The 23638-nt window shown below is 43.6% G+C and overlaps 1 protein-coding gene across 10 annotated transcripts in view; it reads left to right on the forward strand.

The window, feature by feature from the left end:
• The window catches only part of kcnma1a (potassium large conductance calcium-activated channel, subfamily M, alpha member 1a), a 119625-nt gene that overhangs the window by 37800 nt on the left and 58187 nt on the right, over positions 1 to 23638 (forward strand). For all 10 annotated transcript variants that reach the window (XM_084021499.1, XM_084021508.1, XM_084021501.1 and 7 more), the window contains exons 3-5: positions 12248 to 12309; positions 21437 to 21530; positions 22089 to 22200. In XM_084021499.1, the coding sequence (XP_083877625.1) occupies positions 12248 to 12309; positions 21437 to 21530; positions 22089 to 22200 (268 nt within the window). The remainder of the gene's footprint in view (positions 1 to 12247; positions 12310 to 21436; positions 21531 to 22088; positions 22201 to 23638) is intronic.

Consider the following 23638-nt stretch of genomic DNA (forward strand, 5'->3'; position numbering starts at 1 on the left):
TATTGCGGCAGCATCGGTGGTGGGAGATAGATGATGTGGTTCTACTCCTCCTGAAAGTGACCCGAGAGGCCACCGAAAGCAACTGTCGCACAAGGTTTTATATTGATGGCAAACACTTCGCTGCCGTGCTGTACGGAGCCTCTGAAGGTGAATGATTAACAGCCAGCTTTCCATGTGTAGGCAGTATTATATGCTTCATATTTCTATCTTTTTTTTTATCTGACCGTCCAATGACTCCCTTAACAGCATTAGACCCGGGTCGTAAGACCTGGTCTCGGGTTCGTTCTGAATATGCTGTTGTCACTCGTGTCATGTTTGCGCTTCTAATTGCTTATTAGAGGAGTCGGTCTCAGTGGGGACCATCTGCTACGCCAGGTTTCAGATCCGTTTACCCCCACTGGGATTCTGTTTCCTGGGATGGGGACGGGCAATGCTGTGTCCCCAAAATGCATCGCCTCCACCAGCTCGCATGCTCACAGTTTCCATGAGATCATTCGGGGACGCAGGTGGCTCAAGAGACACAGGAAGGAAGGGAGGAAGGGAGGGGAAACCGTTACTGCAGGGCAGGTGAATGTGAGATGTGGATGAAAAGGGAATGACGAGAAATACAATCAAGTGGAGAATTGATATTTGGATCGATCCGGACATTTTCAATTCAGAAACGTTTTTTTTTTCTCCAATTTTAATATACTTGACTTGACAGCTTGTGTTTACCCATCTAACAAAGTCTAACTTGCTTGTGAGTAAAACATTTTATCTGGCTTTGTTACTGAGCCTATCTTATATTAGGAGCCATGCTAAAGTGCTAATTAAATGGTTTGTAGGTCTGACTCTGCCTCCAGCCCTGAATTGCATCAGTATTGACTTCAAAGCCTTAGTGCATCAAAGAAGGAATAGAAGCATGACTTTGCTCCTGCTCTCCTCCCCTTTCCTCTCCTCTCCTCCTCTCCCTTTCTTTCCTTTTCCTCTCCTCCTCTCCTCTCCTTTCCTTTCCTCTCCTCTCCCCTCCTTTCGTTTCCCCTCCTCTCCTTTCCTCTCCTCTCCTCCTCTCCCTTCCTTTCCTTTTCCTCTCCTCCTCTCCTTTCCTCTCCTCTCCCCTCCTTTCCTTTCCCCTCCTCTCCTCCTCTCCTCTCCTCTCCTCTCCTCTCCTCTCCTCTCCTCTCCCCAAGTTTCTACGGTAGCCAGAAAAGACAAACCAAAAACTGGCTCTAGATGGGGACGTTTGCATGATCATGATCATGTTCATGTTCCTGCATCGGCCATTGTGGTTCTGCTACACACTTTACACTCAAGAGAAGTTTCATTTGGCTGCATTCTGCGACTAATGTTGTGGTCAGGGACAGTCAAAGTGAAGGTAGAGACAAATTACCCTTCAGACTTAATCAATACTAATAAATAAAATACGGTGACTGGTAAACAGCTGCAGCCAAGCTGAAAATGACATGATCTGTTTCTTCTATTGACTTTAGTGTCGTCTGAAATAATCCTGGAACCCAGAAGCACGGGCGATCCATCGTGGGGCTACTTAGTTGCAGTAATGAAAGCATAAAACTCCCTCTGACAGAAGGGCTAAAAGGGCCACACCATCCCCACCTCTGACGACTGAATGATGTCTTGGTTTTGTGATCCCTTTTATTACTTTGCTGCGTGTGTGTGTGTGTGTGTGTGTGTGTGGCATTGCATTCACAGTTATTCCCACAAGTGTATCACCGTGGAAACATCGCATCTTTTATTCACAGGAATGAGCTTTGTGCCCTCCGTCTGTCTCTGTTTTTGTTTCTCTCTCTCTCTCTCTCTCTCTCTCTCTCTCTCCCTCTCCAGATAAATGATAAATTAAATAGTTTTAGTTTTGTACTGGGGTTTCAGTATTGATTGAAGAAAATAAATTAAAGTCTTTAAGTAAGGGACTATGGAAATACAATGTAAATCATGCAGGATATAACACAATATATGCAGAGAATATAAGTAAATACAAGAAATGAGAAATACAACATATATGTTCAAATATGTGCCTATAATTTGAATTGACCAACACCCTTTTTAGTCCATTCATTTGTAAGATAATTAGATAATTTGAGCCTTTAGGATTGGAATCAATTCCTCAACAACCAATTACTGTTATTGATAGAAACGTGAGGTATTTTCTCACCTATTATTTTGTTTAAATTCTTCAGCTCTGTTCGTACTTCTGTTATAAAATAAGCAACTTAAGTCTTAAAATAATTTCCAGAGAGAGAATCATGAGCAGTTTTTACACTATGTAGAGAATGAGATTCCAGTCCAAACAAGGGAACAAGGCCCTTCCCTTGTATTCAAGTAAAGACCGTTGTAGTTCCTATTGAAGTGATGGACAGCTCTACCCTGAGTCCCATTTGAACTTGTGAACGTATGCAGCTGCTCGTGATATGAGCAGACACAGCAGCTTTATGTGGCACTTTCATACATCAGAAAGGAGAGGTGGATTATAAAAAGCTTGTGGCTGATATTAAACCTATAAAATCCTCAGTCTCAGCGGAGCGGGCTGCCTCCCAGGCAGCAGGCGGCTGAACTTTTCCCTGACGAGCGTGTTGCCTATTGAATATTGATACAGGATGTCGGAGCTGGTCAACAATCAATCAAACCAGCAGAGGAAAGGTGAGAGGTGGAACTGATGGACACTGAAGTGGAGTTTGCCTCCCTGTCTTCTTAATAAGGGTCAGGGCTCCACACCGGAAGGTTTATTGACTTGATGTTCATTCAACATGTAAAAATAGTATTTAAAAGATGGGCTTCCTGTAACTGAGAGAGTGAAATCCTTTACTTTCTGTGTCGGTTGGAGGTGGATTAGCGTTTGCCGGGGATTAATCATCTACTGAATGAATAAGTGTGTGACTTAAGTGGAATTAATAATATATACCCCAAAAGAAAAAGGAAGAGAAAACCATTAGCAAATGATCCTTCTGTTCCTCTCCTCTGTCATATCTCACACTACAGAAGCGTACTGCGAGCCCCCGTAAGTAGGACTGAAATTGAATATGAAATATGTGGGCTTTGTTTTCAATTTCATCCAAAGGACTTCAGCTCCTCTCGGCTAATTACGGGCTTGTTTAGTGAAATGTTGACTGTGACACGTTCACCCTTCCTGCTGATGGGGGAAGGTGTTGTGTTAAGGTCATTGGTAGCGGGTTGCAGCCGTCCGCCCACCTTATTGACCGAGCCGTGTGCAGTGTTTCACCCGATGTGGCAGAGAGAACAGGACGGGATACGCCGAGATGCTGCCGCCCTCCACTTTTAACACATAGCCTGCCAACAAAACACAGAATACTAATACAGCTCCTTCCTTCTCTGCGGATGCCGGTTCTCATCTTTCACCTTGCTGCGAGCGGAGCTTTTCTGCCTTATCGGGGACCCGCTGCATTTGTTTGGCGGGCGAGTACTGGGCTCTGGCACGCATGATAAACTTCTCATTAACCTTCAGGAAATGAAACGACACCTTGATTTAATTAGATAAAGATCGTGTCATCGCCTCGTCTCCTCCGAGATGAAACCTACAGTATGCGCCATCGGGGGGGCTCTCGGTGATGTAGAAGGATGGTGCTGCTATATTGTTTTCTCATTTAGATGGTAGTTGATCCATTTGCTTTATTTAGAGGGAAGATGAAGTTTTTTTAATTCCATCTTGGCAGCGCCAGGCTCTCCCTATGGCTGCTAAATGCAGAGTGACATTATTTGGAGGAGGATGAAAGGTTCTGCTGAATCCTGCATCAGACAAAGTAATTGCTCCGCATGCATCGTAATAGAACTGGTATTGGTGTGATAAAGTTTTGATATTATTAACGGTGGCAGGGATGATGTATGCCACGATTAAAAGGCACATAATGGAATTGTGTGGCGGTGTCGGTGCCGTGGACAAACAGTGTAGTGACCTGAATGCATTATTACCTGCAAACCAGATGGAGAATGAGCCACTTTAATACAAACCTTGTTTAGTATTCACACCACGAAGTTCCCTTCCCCTGGATTTTCTTACTGTAGATAAGAGTGGTCATTCCTCATGGTTCTGGTGGGAAATTGAACCCAGTTATGTAAATGTCAAGCTGGCTATTGGTTGATACATTGCACAATTACATCCCTAACAATATCCAGATGAAAAAAAAGGGATTAAATAAAAATTTGTTTACAAATCGAGGTAAATTGAAAAGATTGAGCAGGAATATTATTGTAATTGACTCTGATTATGATTATAACACAGATGGTGCATTTAGAGAGTATGAAAGATAGCATGGGGCGCCGATGTCACGGTGGCCCTCGACGGCTCCTCACAAAACCAGGGAAGGAACCCTGCAGATTTGTGTTTTCATTCATGGGTTAGTTTGTGGACAAACACCTGAGAGGAGGAACAGCCCCACTCATGTTGTCGGGCTGAGAGGATTCCCTGCATGGCAGAAGTCTGAGGAGAGGTCTTGTGGGAGACCCAAGTATTTTCTATTTACCGAGTCTTAATGAGATACAGGGAGTCAAAGAGGATTTAGAAGGGGTGCATGAATTACTAGAAGTCAGGGCCTTATTCACTGGTGATTCATAAGACTATATTTTGCTGAACTGGCTTAAACATTGGCAGATTTTTCCCACACAACACTTCCAAAACAACTTTAGCCTTTCATTCGAGTGGTGCAAAATATAATCTGAAAATTCATAAATTTGACTTAATGTAGCCACTTTCTTCCAAAAATAACACCACGGGCACATCAGAGCAGAGGGAACATCGTGGTGGGTATTAAAAAACGGTTTAATGAAAATACTGCAACCTGAAATGATCAAGCAGTGCTGACCGCTAGGATTCGGACTATTTCTGAGTAAGGCACATTCAGCTTGGCCTTTTATTAAAGGCTCCGACAGTTACTGCAACAGCACATTTACTGCCCACAACAACAGCTGGGAACACCTACTGTATGTTGTCAAACTGTTACCTCATAATCCCTCATCAGGTGGATTGGTATTTTAGAAAGTAAATGGCGACACTCATCAGCCTTTGACTTGAACATTACATGCGCATGAGGGCTCAAATACAATGAATGCAACGAGGGCAATCTATTTGGAGAATTACAATTCGGTTCTTGTCTTGTTTTTCCTGAATTCCAGTTCCGTCTATCACTTGCGTGACTGTCGTGAACAGTTATAATCACAGTAATTGTATTTATTTTTTTAAAGGGTTGTATTGTCGTAGTGGTAAAACCTAAAAAATGGGGCCCGGGTGCCAGATGCTGTCCTTGTCACGTTCGTCCTTCCTCTCGTGAGGCCGCGGCTCAGTTGTGGGCGGAGCCCTGAGGCACGGGGACAAGTCTGCGGACCTGTGAGCGAAAAAGCTTTTACCCAGAGTTCATCAGCCCGTGGTGTTATGTCACAGGGAGCCTCCACCGAGCTCCCACGTTAAATCTTTCATACATGGCTACCTTACCACCGCGCCAGCGTCTCTGTAACAGCTGAACAGTCACACTTCACTAAAAATAATGTTGCCCTCCAGACACGGCGCTGTGCACGTGCTCTTCGGCCACAGTGACGGGGGCTTTCTATGGAGTCCCGATATGATATTCAGGATACGAGTTGAAGAATATCCGTCCCCCCCTCTTTGCAGGCCGGTCACATGCTTCATCTCATCGTCTCTGCGCTGGTATAATCCCAGTAGGGGTCCTCCTTTCTGTCGCACGGACAAATGCACGCACAAAAGGTCGAAGACATGCGCACGTGGTGAAGGAGGTGAAGAGACGCGTGCACGTACGCGTACATGATGGCATTTAAGCTCTTGCTGTGCCTTAGAGGACATGCTCTAATATTCTCCATCCCTCTGCTCCTCTTTCTCTTCAGCTGCTCTCTCTCTCTCTCTCTCTCGCTCTCATTCTGTCTCTGCCACAAGCCATTTTCTGCCACCTCTTAACGCTCCTCATGTCCCACTGGGGATATAGTCTCTCTTCCCTCCATCTCCTGTCATCATCACCTCCATTTTTTCTCCTCCATCTCTGTCTTTTTTGGAATCGGCCGCGAACATTCAAGGTCACGGTCACACCGTAGGTCTCTTGGGAAGGACGCCACGAGACACAGGAAGGAAGGAAGGAAGGTGGACCTGGCCTTGTGGTATTCAGAGCATCTCAAGGTCTGTTAGGATGGTTTAATTCGGCAGTGACGCGTCCCTCATGGTGCGCGAGCAGCAAGAAATATCCTCCACTTATGAATAAATGATACCACAAACTTTTTCGAGGAGATTTTTCCAGACAGGTTGTCTGCTTGTGCGTCTGTGACAAATCCCCACGGGCCTCCTCTTCATCTCCCGCGGACAGATGCTCATTTTAGGAGCTGTCATCCTGTCAGGCCTGAGAGGCTTTCGCTCATACCGACCCCCCCCCACCCCCATCCCCCGTCAATCAATGTTTCTGTTGCCTAGGTACGAGCATATGCGGGCACATGTCTCATAAAGGCCACTGGGGTTAAATGGAGCCAATTCCAGAGGTGCAGCAACAGTGGTTGTATTTCGATTTACGGGATCGTATTTCTTCTCGCAGATAAATAAAACATTGCAGGAGCCTGCCAGTTTGTTTACAATCATTTTCTCTTTATGTGAGATGAAATAGTGCACTACATGTTGTCTGAGCAGTGAGGACTTGGTTTTCTTTTTACATTAAGATATGAATTACCAGATGTAGCAATTGATTGAAATGGAAATTACTTCAGTGCCTATAATGAAGTGATAGGCGCAAAGGTAATTTCAATGTTATAATGATTTACACCTGTAATGCTAGAGCTACAACTAGTGAGTATTTGTATGATCAATTAGATTCTTTGGTCTACAAAATTCTGAAAATGGCCATCACAATTGATCAAAGCCATAGGTCAATTAAGACTAATTCCAATTTAATTCAGACTTTAGCCATGGCTGCCTGCTTGTTGTGGCTTGTGGGTTTGCACCTGTCCTGTTGGCGATGCCAAAGTTCATTTTAAGCCGAGTCAGCGCTCTGGAAGCGTTACATTTCACACCATGTTTGTGTTTTTCACACATCAGAATCAGGCATCGTCCCAGTAGTATCGCCTTTTTGGAGTTTCGCAGTGTCTGATTCAAATAAATGGGCTTTCACATCATCTCTGCTATAGATAAAGTTGCCCTTTTTGATTTTAAGATCTGCTCACAGAAACGTGAGTGGCTCACTGTAGTGTCTGTCTGCAGAACTGTTTCAGAATTGTTCTCATTTTGTTTCCTTCCCGCTAAATCAATCCGTCTTGCCGTAGAGAGGACAGACTTTTGGGCTGCCGGCCACGGTCGTCATGGCTGACTGGAGCAGGAAGAGAGTGACAGGAAGTTACTGGAGTGCAGGGACGTCAGCGAAGTGGGCTGCGGCTCCTGAAGTGCTCATAGCAATCATTAGTCACGATATCCGCAAGATTATTGAAGGTGAAAATCACTTTTGGCGACCCGGAAGCTATTTTTCCATTAATGTTTGTGACGGCAAAAAATTGTACATTTAAAAAAAAAAATAAATATCTTGCCATTTAGATTTTTATATTACTGCAAATGTACAGGTTGTAGGTTTGTTTGTGAATCCTGATCCTGAATAATGAGAGAATGTGGATGAATGGTGGATTCCTGAAAAGCCGGGTTAACGTCCTTCTCCCCATCCTCCGTACCGCCGGTCTCTCCAGAGACGCTCTCTGCGTTGACCTTGGGAGGTAACACAAAAGGAGCCGGCTGTGGGGGAGCCGAGCAGGAGAAGATATGAACATGTGCAGCTTATTTTCCGTCCTTCACTTTGACCAGGAAAATCAGATCACCCAATTTTTCTTAAAATTAGGATTGTATGTTAGCAAGTACTGTAAAAAGTCTGGTCAGATGGATCAGTTATAACTGGAATGAGTGTTCGTGCTATTACCTGCATCACGGACACTCTTCCCTGTTAGACTTGGACCGTGTGCAAAACTCAGGCTTCTCTTTTAAACCCTGCCTGTTTTTCTTCACTTCATCAGTTGTATATTTGAAATCTAGATATAATTGGCGCTGCTCAATGATTGTGCTTGTCTATTTTCTTTACAAAAATAGGGACTATTTTGCTGCCAATTCTAATTAGGGAGTGCAGTTTTAATGGAGGCGACTGTTAGAAGTCAGGTCATTGGAAATTCTCTTAATAGGCTACGTTTCAGCAGACTTTCCAGTAGCCTGGGACTAGTTTGTCTCGGGTCAAGGTTGACCTGTTTTTCTGCTTCTTCTTTTATTAGAAGGATTGTTAAATCGACAGCATACTGTTCAGCATACCTGTTATTCATATTCCGAACGCAGGCTTACGTCCAGCTGTTGAGAATGATCTTGCATGAATTGGTATGCCTGCGGTACATCTCTTCAGTCACAGAGCGGGCATCAGTAGTCTGCGTTGAGTTATGCGGTGTGTGACTGGAATACGGAGTGTGTTTTTCCGACAGAATGTCAGAATGTACCTCCACTTGCAGCCCAGCCTGTCTAGAGGCCCCCTGCCATTTGAAGCGGAGGGAAAGGGGAGATCACGACGCGTGCTGATGTATGGATCTATGCCATCAAAGATTAATGTGGGTTTCATTTGTTGACATTTCCCCAGCGAGGGCCCACTCTCTCCCCCGACATGAGAGTCTGTTTCCTTTAGTATCTCCATCTGCATCGACACTAGAGTCTGAGAAACACTTGATTGGATGCAAATGTTCACGCTGCAGTGCAAACATTGTTATAATTCGATTAGCTAAGGTTTGAAGGAGAGTTGCATCCATTTTCTGTCGCTAACCCGTATTGAATGTGAATGAATATTGACTGACTGCAGCTGTTTCTGTGTGTTTAAAATCTGCAGATGTATGTTTGGGGTTTAAAGCCAAAGGAAAGCAGAGACAGTACACTTGTTTGGCGAGGGGTTTTCTTGGCGGCGGTCCTCTGAAATCCTCTCTGGCAGAGGCATCAATCGGACATTTTGGAACTCTTTCTGGCTAACCCGGGGAGCCGGGCCAGATTAATGAACGAGCTTATCCCGATGCCACACAGCGCTGACGGGCATTCTCGACTCCCCGCCGAGTATTCCCACTCATGTAATCTTGGGGAACCCGTTAGGATTCTTAGAAAGTGTTGATGTCGGTGTTCGAATGAAAGAAAAACAAAAAAGTCTTGACTCCCTCTCATTCCCCACCTAACTACATCCCCCTCAAGGTTGTTTATTTTCCTGCCTTTGATGTCGACCTCTAGAAGCTCTGTAATAATAGCATGCAAATCAGCTCACAATTGGGCTGCCTAATGAGCCCCAGGCTTAGGATTCTATTAATATTTTTGCAAAAGTCGTTTTTTTTTTTTTTTTAATAATTCAACTAAAATAGCTCCAGATTAAAAGCTCCAACTTTCTTCCATGTTCTTTAAGCCAAGGCTTTAATTGAGAAGGTGAGTTGAATTCAAACTGGCTTTACTTTCTATAATGGAATATAATTGAAGGGCAAGAACATTTTGACACCAAATCCTCCACTCAGTAGTTGAGGTGAATCATACAACAAGAAAAACAACACAACAAAACAACTGGGGTTATTTTATTATAAAGATAAATGTCCATTTATGATATATAAATGTATTTTTATTATTATTATTGGACTCCAAATTAAATAACAAAAATTGGGCCTTAATGTGAAGCTATTATTCCATACGTTACCAGCTCTAATCGCTGGTCTGTCCTCTCACAGGGTGCACTTAAGAGACAGAGGAAGCCCTTAGACAGGATCCCTGTTGGAGGAGGAAGTCTTGTGTGACATGCTGACTCAATCTAAGGCCACTTCATATGTGTGTGTATTCATGGAGTCAAGCTGTGACGAAATCTCTGAATTCTGCCAAATACGGCCAAAAAAAAAACGAGCGCGTCAGACTTGTACGAGTGTTTATCGCCTACACCTCAGTTATTACATGTTATTAAGTCTTAACGGTGTCATGTGAGAGCCGCCACATTTAGCCCACTTGCAATACTGGAACTTGAAACCTACACACACACACACACACACACATTTCACACATTATTTCTCGCTGCCCTCTTTTACACTTCAAGTGTGCCTGCTAGTGTACCTCAGAAAATATCTGATGGTTTTAGCGTTACATTTTAAATATTCATTTTAAATACATTTTTTTTAAGTGTCTCTCTTTCCTTTGCAGGCGGAGGGAATGCCCCTCTGCCATATCCGTTCTAGTAGGTTCCCCCTGCGTGTTAGTCCTGATGTGAAGTGGCGGTTGCTCGGTTGGTTGTCTTTGGTAGATTGTGGGTTTGAGGTCGACAGCTAGCCCTCGTAGACATTGTGTTGAGAGAGAGTGTGTGTGTGTATGTATGTGTGATAGAGGGAGAAAGGGTGGGGGATGGGGTTGGAGGGGTAGACCAGCTTTCACAGCTGAATAACTGGGTCAGTTTAAGATGACGACGCTTCTTATCTCCTCAGCTCATCGCTGGGTGTTCACTGTTCACTGCACAGCTTTTCAGCAACCAACCGCGGCTCGGCCATACTTCTGTCGGCCCTTTTCCTCCCGTCCTCTCCTTCTCAACCCTCATGACCCCCGCTACTTCCACAATCAGTACAAGCGCAAACAAGCTCCAAGGAAATGTCAGACACACATCGATGTGTTGCCTGCTTATTTTAGGGGGTCTGACAGCATCTTGTTTCACAGAAAAATTTGTGTTTGTAGTCAAATCAACTTAAATTTGATGATGGCCACTCGTCTTGTGGAGTTTTTTTTTTTTTGTTCCATCCATTACCCACAATGCAGCATCAACCACGGGTGGTTCAAACTAGGAGTCTTAAGCCAGGCTTTGGTGTTCACCTTGCTGCAAAAAAACAACAAATGAGAATACTATTCCATAGAAAAATACATATTTTGAATCCTGTATGGAGATGGCAGTGTAAAGATCAGCTATTGTGTTCCACTCAACTGGTTCCCTTCCCAGTCAGACCAGTGTATTTGTCCTCCGAAAAGCCCGATGTTATCGCAGCGTCTCAGCTTGAGCCTCCTGCCCATCTTCTTTGTGTGAAACATCATTAATGTCGTTTTGCTTGCAAGGTTATTCCGACCCCGGACGACTACGCGGCCAAGATTGCCATCGTCCTCCATTCAAGCAGAAAGCCATTACAAATGTATGAGGATGGGTTTTTTTTCTTTCTTTTTTTTTTTTTTACTTAATACTTCAGTCACAATGCATAGGATCAATCCAGAGGACCATCACATGAAAGTAATCAAGCTCCCATCATCAATAATGAATGGCACAATCAGCAGGGACGGTGCGCTCCTATTGTGAGCCGGCTGAATGGCAGGAAAGATCCTGGCGGGGGAGGAACTATTGTGCGCGGCTGCGTCGGTCAGCTGTTGGGAAGTTAATGATTATGATAACAGCGGCGATGATGGTTATGTGAATGTTTGTGCAGTTTGCTCGAGGGGGTTGTTGTGGCACATGTTGCCATTTCCCCCCCTGGGGTTTGAAACAAGAGGAAGCTGACAACATGTCTACATCGACTTTGTAATGGTAATCTATGGTGAAACGGTTACATTTTTATCATGTATTGTAAGTGTAAAAATGATGCTTTTGTACAGTTTTCTGAAATGAAGTGGCTTTGATAGCCTTATCTGATTTTAAATGGATTCAAATTAATTCACAAACAAGTGTAATGATTGCACTCATTCTGTTTTTTTTTATGTATAACATGTTGGCTCAGGTGTTGCTGCTCGTATCTTCAGCTGCCTTACCTTTCTGTATCTTACCGGTCATTTATAGTCATTGGAACATTACAAGGACCCCCAGCCGGCGTGACCATAATCTCTCACAATGCCGGGGTGACTCGAGCGCGATAGTTGAGAAGTGCATGTCAACGCTTGATAACTGTGGTCCTGTCTAAGCACTTCCTTTCAACACCAGCGATATATTGTTAGAGCTCTTCTGGACAGTTGAGCTCACAGATGTGTGTCCTTTTCTCTACTTCCTACGGTTGTGTCGACTCAGCTACGCCTCTGTTTAATAAGCTGTATTCGCTGACGTGAGCTTTCATTATTCAGCACATGTGTTTTGGAAATGTCCTGCAACCCACAGGAGGCGAGTCACTGTTTAATTACACACACTGTAACGCGGGTTGCCCATTGTGTCCCCCAAGTGAATGCTTTGTTTACTATGGAGTACATTAATGAGCCGAGTTGGAAAGGCGTTTGTCGCTCCGTGCGTGAGAGTAATTTCCCTCTTTGTCTGTTGCTTTCTCTCCTCAGGTGGTGTTGGTCTTTGCGCTCAGCATCGGGGCCCTTGGAATATACTTCATAGACTCCTCAGAGTAAGTATCAATTTCACACGTTTTAGTGGAATCATTTGAAATAGTTCCAGCAGCTCTACTGTTGCTGAAATTCAGATAAAAATCAACATTGCATCTGTTTGCTGCATGCGTTTACGCTGGCCTACACACTGTATCTGATGACGATCGGCACACACGCCGCCTCACTCACCTCCACATTCTGCAATCTCTGAAATGCAAATGCACATATTCCCTCCCACACAAGCCACGATGCACACGCACATGCACACAAACGCAAGCACACGCATCTGCATCTGAGGATTTTTCAATGGGAGGCCTGTCAGTTTCCATGGTAACAGAGACAGGCAGAAACTGTGTGTGTGTGTGAGGGAGTTGTTCCGAGTGTGTATGGTCGGTTTATGCATATCCCCGGCTGGCAGTCACCCAGAGACGGATTGCAGGCCTGGCATCTCTCTCTGAGAACCACTGCAGCTACTTTCACACCATCCAGGCCCAACGCCTACTTTTGAAAATAGATAGTATGTGATCGTTTTGTAGTCGTGTGGCTTATTGACTCATTGGCTTTGGCGGTAAGAGCCATGGTCAGACTATACTGGTGAGGTAAAAAGATAAAAATCAGGTAAAAACGAACAGAAGCTGAAGCCATTTTTCTCAGACAAATTTACTTTTTGTTTATTCAATAACAAAACAGTTTTGACGTAAAGCTGCTGTTTTTTTGCAGACCTTATTTGCCTTTTCTGTTTATTTGTCTCAAGAAACCAAACATAAGACGATGTGTGATCTCTCCCGGGTTAAATTAATTTAAGGTACTACTTTTATACTTCGTTTGTTGATGCCAATTCTCCATCTCCTGACTTCAGTTAGCAGAAGCCTCTAGTAGACGGTTCCCCTTTCCCCGTTATTTTGGGAACACCTTGGCTCAGACTGCACTGATTTTAAATCAAAGACAAAGAGGCAATGTATTGTTTCCAATTACGTAGAATTGTGCCCCAGGCAGTGAAACAACCAAATATGTTGTTTTTCCATGCTTCACACACTAACTGTGTGCCTTTGACATTGTCAGTATTTTATGCACCACTGATTTACCAAAATGAGGACTCAAACTTTCTCCTAGTACCTGCGGTTATGGATCATTCATTACAAAGGGACCATAACATATTGACCATGGTACTGTTTAATATCATATTCATTCCTCTGTTGGCTGTTGTGTGGGATGTCATCTTAAAGTAAGATCCAGTCCCTGAAGGAAGCAATAATCTAAAACATGTCAAATTCTCAAAATAAGTCAATCTACTTATCTAAGCAGTGGTGGGAAATTAACGTGACATGAATCCAGTCATCCATTCTCAGGATAAAAACGTTATCTATCTCACCTTTAATAACCCTCTGTCTCACCCTTTTTTGTTTCCCTCTTGACCTCTGACATATTCTAGCAATGCTTCTTAATGTAATTGCCTCAATCTATCATTAGCCATGTGAATGATCAATAGTAAATGAAGCATTAAAATAATCGTAAACACATATTTCACATGTTGCACTGAATTGAGCTCTTCACTTCTGAGAAGGATGTAATGCATCTGAAAAAGATGACTTGAAACAAGGTCTAGAATGACTTTTGCATGATCAACAGGCTAACCCTGACACTTCAGCATGCTTCTATTGACTGATAACCAAATAACGGACTCGACATGCAGGGCAGTTGAAAGCAGCAGGTTTGCTGAGATCTACCATGTCGTCGTATCAAACCTGCTGGGGCACAAAGGCAATAATGACACTGTTTGGTGCAGAGCTGTGGTTTCCTCACTTTATCTTGTGTTACAGTACATTTCTGAGTGTATTTCTGTGTGAGTCGGCTTCCCTCTGGCATTGCCCTGATCTCTCTGCGCTCCCATTAAGCCGAGGCCCTCTCTACCCTCATCATCGTGATAAGCTCAAGCTTGTCACTTGAGTGTGCATGTACTCTCGGGGGGGGGGGGGGGGGGGGGGACTGCTGATCAACCCAGAGCAGGTTGAGCCGGCTCAAGTGGGTTTGACATCCTAAAAAGGGCCAGGCTTGTGTTCTAGCCATACTTTTCACTACAACAGCTGAAACCTCTTAATCTTAATTTTTTTATACCAAATCCCCCCCCTGCTGGTTCCCAATACAAGATGGTGTTTAGTTACCTCTGCCACAGTGTATTTAAATTAATGTACCAACCTCAAATTAGTCCAGGATGCACCATATGGACCATCAAGGACGAATCCCTCACGTTGATCATGTCGCCTCCGCACTAGCTGTCACGAGTGAACAAAAGTATAGTCTATCAACAAAGCTGAAATAAAGCTTGATCTCAAACAGACCTTAAACTCAAAAGTTTTAGTCCACTTTTGCATTTGTGAAGTACATCCTTTCTGAGAACATCCTGCACAAGGACACAAATATTGTGAGGAGGTAGATACATGTGACTCACATTCACAGCCTTATACTCGGATGCTAAAAATGCTCCAAAGGTGTACAGATCTAAATGTTCATGACTGAGGAACCGAGATAAGCACAGATTCACGGGGCAGCCTTTTCATGGGAATAATGACCAAATATTGACAGACTTATATAAAGACTCATGAAATATTCAGGCTCAGTGGTTTTATGGTCAAACTGCCATTTTGCCCATCGGATGAAGTGAGCATCGTTCTGAAATTGTCTGTGAAAAAGCTAACAGTAATGGGAAGGATCGCCGTGGAGTCCCCTGTGGTAACGGCTAAAAGAGTCATGTGGTGGAATAAGTGCACGTGGGTCGGACCTGAGGAGGCTGGAGCTGCATGATGGGCTTTTATTTCCACCTCACTGAAGCAGGGGAGCCCTTTGGGGGCGAGGACACACACACACACACACACACACACACACACACACACACACACACTGACTGGGTAAAATGCTGAAGGTAACTTCCTGGTGGCTGAGCACCAGTCTCCCAGGAATAGTTTTGTCTATAGCTATTGGAGGGTGGGGGGGGTTTACTAAAGGGAGCTCTGTTGGCCAATATCCTGCAGCAAAGATCCACTTAAAAACACTGCAAAGCCTTCAGGTAGAGTTTGAAAGGAGAGAGCTGTTAACTGGCGGCCCTCCCAGTTGAGTGTGGAGATTCTTCCTCATTGACTTGGCAACCTGTTTTTTTTTTCCTTTTTAGAATGAATGGGAACGAATACGCCGATTTGAAACGAGTACGACCATCTGTTTGTTTATGACAAAGTGGCTGTTTACCACAGTTCTGCGCAACACATGATAATGTATGATAAGACGCTGCCTGCTCCGCTCCTCTGCAGCAGACTCCACTTGCCAAACAGATGCTATTTCGGTGATCTTTTGAATGGGAGGATACTGCGTCCTCTCCCGCCCACATCAGAATCTGCTTTAATACCTTGGCTCATCCCTCATCCCGTCTTTTTTTTTTTTTTTTTCCTCTCCTCTGTGCTCCCATGAAACCGATAGAGAGGAATGTAGGACAGAGTCTCTGCAGGCTGCACTTGAAGGGATGCCCTTGTTCCTGCTCCACTTCTGCTTCTATTTCCCTCCTCTCTTGACCAGGGGGGCCTGTCACACACACACACACACACACACAGCCTATCACATGCACACACTTGCACAGTCACCGTAACTTGCAGATTCGCACACATGCACAGACACGTATTTTGTCTTATAAGCAGCGGCCTGGGCCTGTAACTCTAGTGTTGGTGTGCGATCAATGTCCGCACCGAAAAAAGAAACAGCGCCTGATGGCTAATTAATGGGGTAAGCTGAGAAATATGGCTTAGCCGTGAGACGAGCTTGGCAGACTTTGTGGCGATGAAGGGTCACCTGTGTAAGGACCTCTCCTGGGTCTGGATGGAGTCTCCCTGTGGGTCCGTTAAGACCATGGAACCACAAGGGAACCTTTCCCGAAGTGGCTTCCTATTTAAATGCACAAACTGTGGCAGAAAGTAATGACTCATTTAAAAATCTTATTTTCAGCCATTTCCTAAAATCTCTTCCTCTTTAGTCTAAATGACATTTAGCTTTTTTTTTTCACACTTTTATGGAGATTCTAAATGAGTGAGTTATCAACATTATTTCCAGGAGACTATGACATCAGATAGATAATGAGCTTTTTTTGAGTATTATGTATGTTTGCACGCTAACCCTCGAGTATTATGCTAATGCGGGTGAAAAATGACCCTGGCTGTCACTCTAACTGGTAAATACCGCTTCAATGCGTGAAACACCGAAGTCCAGCGGAAAAAAAATTACTGGAGGGATTAGTTGCTCTGCAATCAATTTCTCCGTTATCAGCATTCATCAAAGTCACCATGGCAATATAGAAATACCATTTGCTGTTGCAGTCGCCTGACATCCCTCATTGCGGAGTGGAAGGGCTATTTTCAGACCACAGCATGGACGCAGCAAGAGCCAATCTCAAAATATGCAGTTTACTTAATAAACCCCAAACTTTTTGCAATAATGTTTAGCCACAGTCTCAACTCACACAAACTCTTCCACTCAGATGTTTTATATCGAAAAAACGAAACATGCACATCATTTTATGAAGACTTTTACCGAATGTACCACTTTTGTTATTGTTTCCGAATGCAACTGGAACTCACGTGTAATGAATAAAGATGAGCAGCAACATGAAAACATGTTGTTTTTTCGAAGGCATATGGAATATATTTGGATGTAACCCCTTTTGTTCTCTCCAACATTTTGATGTAACTGTATTTTAATCACATATTATTTCTCAGTCACTGAAACAGATTACAATCACGTTTATCTGATCATTTAATTACTTCACTCTGATGCGTGTTAGTGCCCAACACTGCTTGTAGATTGCTTTTTGCATTTATTACATGAGGTCGAAATGCATGGATTCAGTGACCTGAAATAAGAACAAATAAACCACCACCGACTTAATTTGCAGGAAATGTTCGATGTTCATACATTTTTGGAAATGGCACGTAACCGCAGCCTTTTATCTCTTAATTGGTTTGTGTTCTAAAGTGTGTGTAGTTTAGCTATTGTACTGTAACACAGTTTTTAAACCACAAACTGTATATTCTCCCTGGCAAATACAGAGCTAATTTCGACACTCTGTACTTCTTTGCTCTCTCATTTCAAACATATTGCGTTGCTGAGCATGCTCTATGAAGTTGTGGTTTATTTTAGCGACGTGCTATTTTCACCCACAAACGACTCCTTTTTAGACACAAATAAATAATCTCTGTGGAGGAAAATGCTTGAAGCGGGATCAAAGTCGTTTGCATTCAAATAAAACCCTATTTTTAAGTCTTCCTGGGGAGGTTTTATTTGTCCATTGCCCTTGTAGGTGCTGAAGTATTTCTTATTTTAGAAATGGTGCCTTGGCCTGAATCAATCATTTAAATATCAGCCTGGCCTTCTTTCATCTTTTACAGACTCCTCCCCTCATGTCCCCTACATGTACAAGCTTTACCCCCAGGAGAAATACTGCACATAAACCAGACATTCTGTTTAATTCAGTGTATTCATACGTTTCTGTTTGGGTTGTTTATTGATTGCACAGGAATACTCGGAACACTACAAAATGACCCGATGAGTCTAACCACGGTCTGAGATGCTTATGAGCTCACTAGAGCGGAAGACATTTGTGAGATATGAAGAATGACTCAGATTCGGTGTGTTGTGGTAGCGAGCATTAGTCAGGCTGGGAGCCGTGTGTGTCGCTGTTGTTGTTGTTGTTTTCCCAGGGGGGCAACCTTGCTGTTGCTCCTGCAGCTAGCCAAGGTCATGTGCGGGCTAACAAATGGCTGGCTGCTGACTGGCTGAAGGTGTTTCAGAGTATTTTTAGAACTTCATCATCAACATACTCCTTTTTGCCCTTGTGAACCAATGAGTTTTACCTCTCTGGTTGCGTTTTCTTGGGGACCGAGTTCCTGGTCGGAGGAGGTTGACGTAGGGAAACATATTTATGTCCTGAAATAGACTTGCATGCTCGCCGGCCTTCCCTCAGGCAATCTCCGTTCTCCTGTTCCCCCTGCACATAAGTGTGTGTAATGTTGCTAATAAGCGGAGCGTGGTTGGAGGACTAATGCCGTGCAGCCGTTCACCAAGTCGAACGCAAGAAGACCGGAGTTCATCACAGAAGCTCTGGATTCTCCAGGCAATTACCACACGGCCCAAAACTAGCATGGTGTACTATATATACAAATAGTCTTCAGTACCTCCGGGAGCTCAGTCCTCTCCCTTTTCACTTTCACATCTTGCCCTCTTACTGTCACTCCCTCTCTTCTCTGCCTGTCTCCTTTATCTCTCCGTGTCTCGCTGCTGTCTTCCTTTCTCTCTCCCACCTCTTCATCTCTCCTCTTCCTGTCAGGCCGGATGTCGTAACCCCACTTTGTGCCAGGGCATGAGGAGTAATGAAAACTGGTGGGCATATCCGTTTCCTGTAGGACATTGGCAGCATGTGGCCAGGAATCCCTTGTGATTGGGGAGTGTGACGTCGGAAAGCAGGAATGAGGCTTACATTTTAGTTTTTAATATCTTTTTGCATAAACAGTGTCACAGCTTTTTGTCAATCAGTTTTATTTGTCTTTTTAAAATTGATATAGTGTTATTATCTTTTACAGTTTTTGGGAAAACAGTTGATTATTTAAACATCCAGCAGTCACAGAGCAGCAGACGCAACTTAATGTCCAATAACTACCCTTTTTTTCAGTTCCGACTAAAACAATGAGCTGAAAGACACTAAAATGCAGGAGCATCATGTGATTATTCCCTGTGGGTTTGTCACGAAAAGTAACAGCTATAAAGTCATTCATTCATTACGATTAGATAAAATAAATACATTATTTGTGAATATTGCTTCATGTTAGCAGAGAAAGGACTGCTCTCTGTGAAGCTGTGTGATTTGTAGGTGATGAGTCACAGCTCTACTCACACAGCACAAACTAATTCTGTCTATTTGCTCCTTTGTATGCAGGGACGTATTTATCTTGTCAGATGATACAATCAAACATTATGACTTGACATATATACAGCAACTAATTCATGTTTTACTCCTGGGTCTGCATTGCCGGGTTTTGAAAGCCATTGAGCCAGCTCCACCACAATACACTGTGAAAGTCTCCGCACCCTGCACTGATGAACTCTTAATTTTCTATTGTGCCTCGGAGCTTTACAGAGAAGCCATATGTCTGCCTGATGTGTCTTCCCACTACTTTAGTTAATGATAAGCTTTACTTTCAAATACTGATTATAAAAGCGGCTAAATTGAAGCTCTCGGGGTTGCAGTCATTGTGCCGCCTTTTTGTCGCGCAAAAACAAAGCAAATCCAATGTACCGCTCGGGCCCTGCTGCGTGCCGCCATGCTTCCTCCTGTGTGTTATTGAGAACGCTTTGGGTCATGTGACTGTAGATGAGCGGTTGTACAGAATTAGGCCAGAGCTGCGCCCGAGGGGGGAAATGCCACAGTGACCACTCCAAATGGTGTCTTCGGTGTGCACCATCTGTGTGCGTCTATGCGCTCATGTAAGTGCATCTGCGTATGCGTCTGTGTGTGCATCCGCTTGCACGGTGCTCTTTTTAAGGTTTTCGGATCAGATTTGATGGGGTGAGACCGCGTGAGCTTTTGTGCGTGGATGATTTTGAGGAGTATTTTTTTTTTTTGTGGGTGCGATCCATGGTAGGTTAGCTTGGTTTGATGCCTGCAGAATCACACGGAGGTGCTGGTGGTGCGTTAATAATGGAGTGTTTAGGCCAGATCAATGTTAACTCCTCCGAGGGCTCAGAAGCAAATGGACCTCTGTCTGAAGTCTGATGGCACTGTATGAGAAAATGCCTTTTAACTAAAAGAAAAATCAAAATGTCTCTTTAGTTTACAACAAATGCTGCATAAACCAGACTCACTTTAATCATCTTGGACACGAGCCAGGGTTTTACATCATCTTAAAGATCACATCAGTCCTTAGGATGTACTCAAGACAGACTCATGAATTAGAAGATGGATCATCCTCTTGGAGCAATACGTCCTCTCTGGCATGTCTGTACTCAGTCAGCCATTATAATGGATCATCATGAGATAAAATGCTTGATGTTATCTGGAAGATGATTATGCCTCACTCATCTCTACCTCTGGAGGTTCTTGTTATGCAGTAAGCTCTACTCCGGGCCCCCATGGGCTCCATGCATACAAATGCATACTTTAAATGTTTGAATTTGAACATATGGGACTTGTAGCTGTGTACGCTTGTAATGGCCATCTGTGTGTTCCCTTGCCTAGTCTATGCATTCCCGAAGTTCCCCTATAGCCAGCCAAACAATCATGCATATTCATGTTTTCCCCCAGAGTGGGATTTCCTCGTTTCTCAGTAGCAAAATGCTATAGGCCCACGACCAAGTGAAGAATGAGGTGGGCAAGCTGCCTGTTATTGCTTTTCTTAAGAGCACCCACTTGCTGTTGATGTTTAATCATCACAAGGTAAACATGAAGACGGATTACGTGACAGACCGGGCAGATCACGACTCATTTATCATCATTTTCTTTTTAAAAGCAACGATGAGCTACTGCACTCTGTTAAATGGGGAGATACAGTCTCCTTTGTGAGTCATATGAAGGAATGTGTTTGACAGATGGCGCATCATTTATACATGCTCAATATACTGTCGCATCAAAGCAACTACCGATTTTAGTACATTTTCATCTATATGTAATTACAGTGTATCTACCTTCTACCCTCTAGGGCTCACAGGAAGAATTGCAGGATGTCAGTGAAACTCAAAGGCATATCACTATTAATTATTAATGGTGTTTAACATTTCTATTAAAAGAGAGGTTTTCTCATGAACTATTAAAATACATTACGAGCAAGGATTCAGTCCAGTGCTTTAAACGGCATCGGTCAGCACCATTTGACCTTGACGGCTTCAAGCTGGCTGTTGTTACTAGAGAATGGTTTCTTATTGGTCTGTGAGCTGAAGTGAGGAAAGGGGATGAGCTCATATGTGTGTACACACACACACACACACACACACACACACACACACACACATACATATATATATATATCTATATTCTATTCTATTCTATTTGCCACCTGTGTGTTCATAGTGGGAAAGGCCTTCACAAATGTAATCATGTGTTATTTCTCTCTCGTCCTCCAGTCCTATAGAATCCTGCCAGAACTTCTACAAAGATTTCACGTTACAAATCGATATGGCCTTCAACGTCTTCTTCCTCCTCTACTTTGGTCTGCGGGTAAGTCGGCACACAAGCACTCACTCCCTCATACATGCATATACTGTGCACATGCAGTATACACACATGCTAATCTTCCATGCCTGCATCCAAGTATATTTAATTTTTACATCCCCTTTTATATGATAAAGAATTACAATTTTCAAGAAAAAAAAGGACTGCTTTGAGACGCAGCATTTTTCCAGGACAACCGACGATGCAGACACCGCCTAGGTCACCTGTGAACACTCACACAGCGTGCCTTCAGTTTAAACTGACAGTGTTGTAACAACGTTGCTAGCATGGCTGCCATGCCAGAGCAGCATTCCAGCGCTACGAACGCAAGCCTGCCATCCCCAATGAATGAATAAATAAACTCATAAGCTGCTTACACCGCTAACCATCCGCATGACTCAGCAAGCGGGGTGAAGCTTTTTGTTATTCTATACAGCACATCAGCGATGCCAAAAGAAGAGACGGTATGCTATTTGAACGGTGGGCTGTGACGGCGAGGCGGCGTTTTTGTTTGAATTCAAATTCGTCATTTTTAAAAGCCGTCCCCCTGTTTTCTCTCGACAGTTCATAGCGGCCAACGATAAGCTGTGGTTCTGGCTGGAGGTCAACTCAGTGGTCGACTTCTTCACGGTTCCTCCCGTGTTTGTTTCTGTCTACTTGAACAGAAGCTGGCTCGGTAAGTCTCCACATCCCTTTTCAGCAGCTTCCAATTCTGTTTCATGAATCTGTCATTTCCTTCTCGCTGTGTAGCTTCATCTTTTCTTGCTTTCATGCACCATTTTTTTTTTCTCAACGCCTACGTCTCGCTGCTCCGCCTTTTTCCATTTCATCTTTTGCCGTCCCTATCTTCACATGTTTATAACACCCCATCTCTCCATTTGCCTCTTGGCCCCCCTTCTGCCTCCCCATAACTGGGAGTCTGTCTCCAAGGCCCTCTCTCGCTTTGGGCTGCATTCAACTTCCCCTCATCATTGAAAGTGACAGGGCCGGGTTCCTCTGATGTTTCAGGGAACACAGCAGAGTGGATTGGCTAATGGGAGCGAGAGTGACTCAGAAACGGGCTGTTGTGGTGTGTGTGTGTGTGTGTGTGTGTGTGTGTGTGTGTGTGTATGTGTGTGTGTGTGTGTGTGTGTGTGTGTGTGTGTGTGTGTGTGTGTGTGTGTGTGCGTGTGCGTGTGCGGTGCGACTCATTGGTAATTGCCGCGTTGAGGCGTTGCACCTGGAATATCTCATAGCGATGCATAACTGCCATCTAATGGGCTAATTGACACACACACACACACACAATTGCACAAGGAAAGAGCATGTATTATTCTCATAAACACACACAAACAGAGTCACATACACACACACTCTTGCATGAGTGGACTGGAAAACACCCTAACCTGCATTACATAACGACCTACTTTCCTCCGTGCGTTCACAGTATTGTGGCCTCAATTACACTGCAGTAAAAAGAGTTTCTTTGGAGCTTCTTTTTTTGGGCGTACTGCCATTTTCAAAACGTACTTTCAAAACCATATAGGATACTATATATCACTGCTATACTGATTGTTTATCCGAGCATGATATTGGCCCACCAAGACCGTCAGTTAGAATGCGACGTGATGGAGTTGAGATCTGATGAAAGATTCATGAAGCTTAATGCCGACATTAGCATCGACATTTCCATCACAAAGACATCTTGCATATTGAGATACATTTTAGGGAAAATCCAGTTTCTTTTCTCTGCCTTTTAAATAAAATGTGCCATAGTAAGCCTCAGGAAGAGTGTGTTGAGATAATAAAATGAATCACGGCTGAATTCCAAGTAGGTGCCTCAGTTTCATCACCAGCTGGTTCACTGTCACATTGTCATGGTTTATAAGGACACCTGAACACAACGGAGGCGGAGCTTAAGTTGTGCGTTTCCTGCTACGACAAGTCAAAATGTCTACATTGGAAAAAGAAGTGTGATTGGGTAAGAAATATGAGCAATAAAGTTCATCATATAGGTTTTAAATAAATCCCCAAACTTATTTGAAAGAGAAAAGTAAGGTGGATTTCTGTTGAAAACATCTCTTGTTACAGAAGTGTATATTAAATATTCAATATAGATTAAAGCTGTGGATGAG

The sequence above is a fragment of the Eutrigla gurnardus genome, assembly GCF_963514095.1.
Source record: "Eutrigla gurnardus genome assembly, chromosome: 11".
Lineage (NCBI taxonomy): Eukaryota > Metazoa > Chordata > Actinopteri > Perciformes > Triglidae > Eutrigla > Eutrigla gurnardus.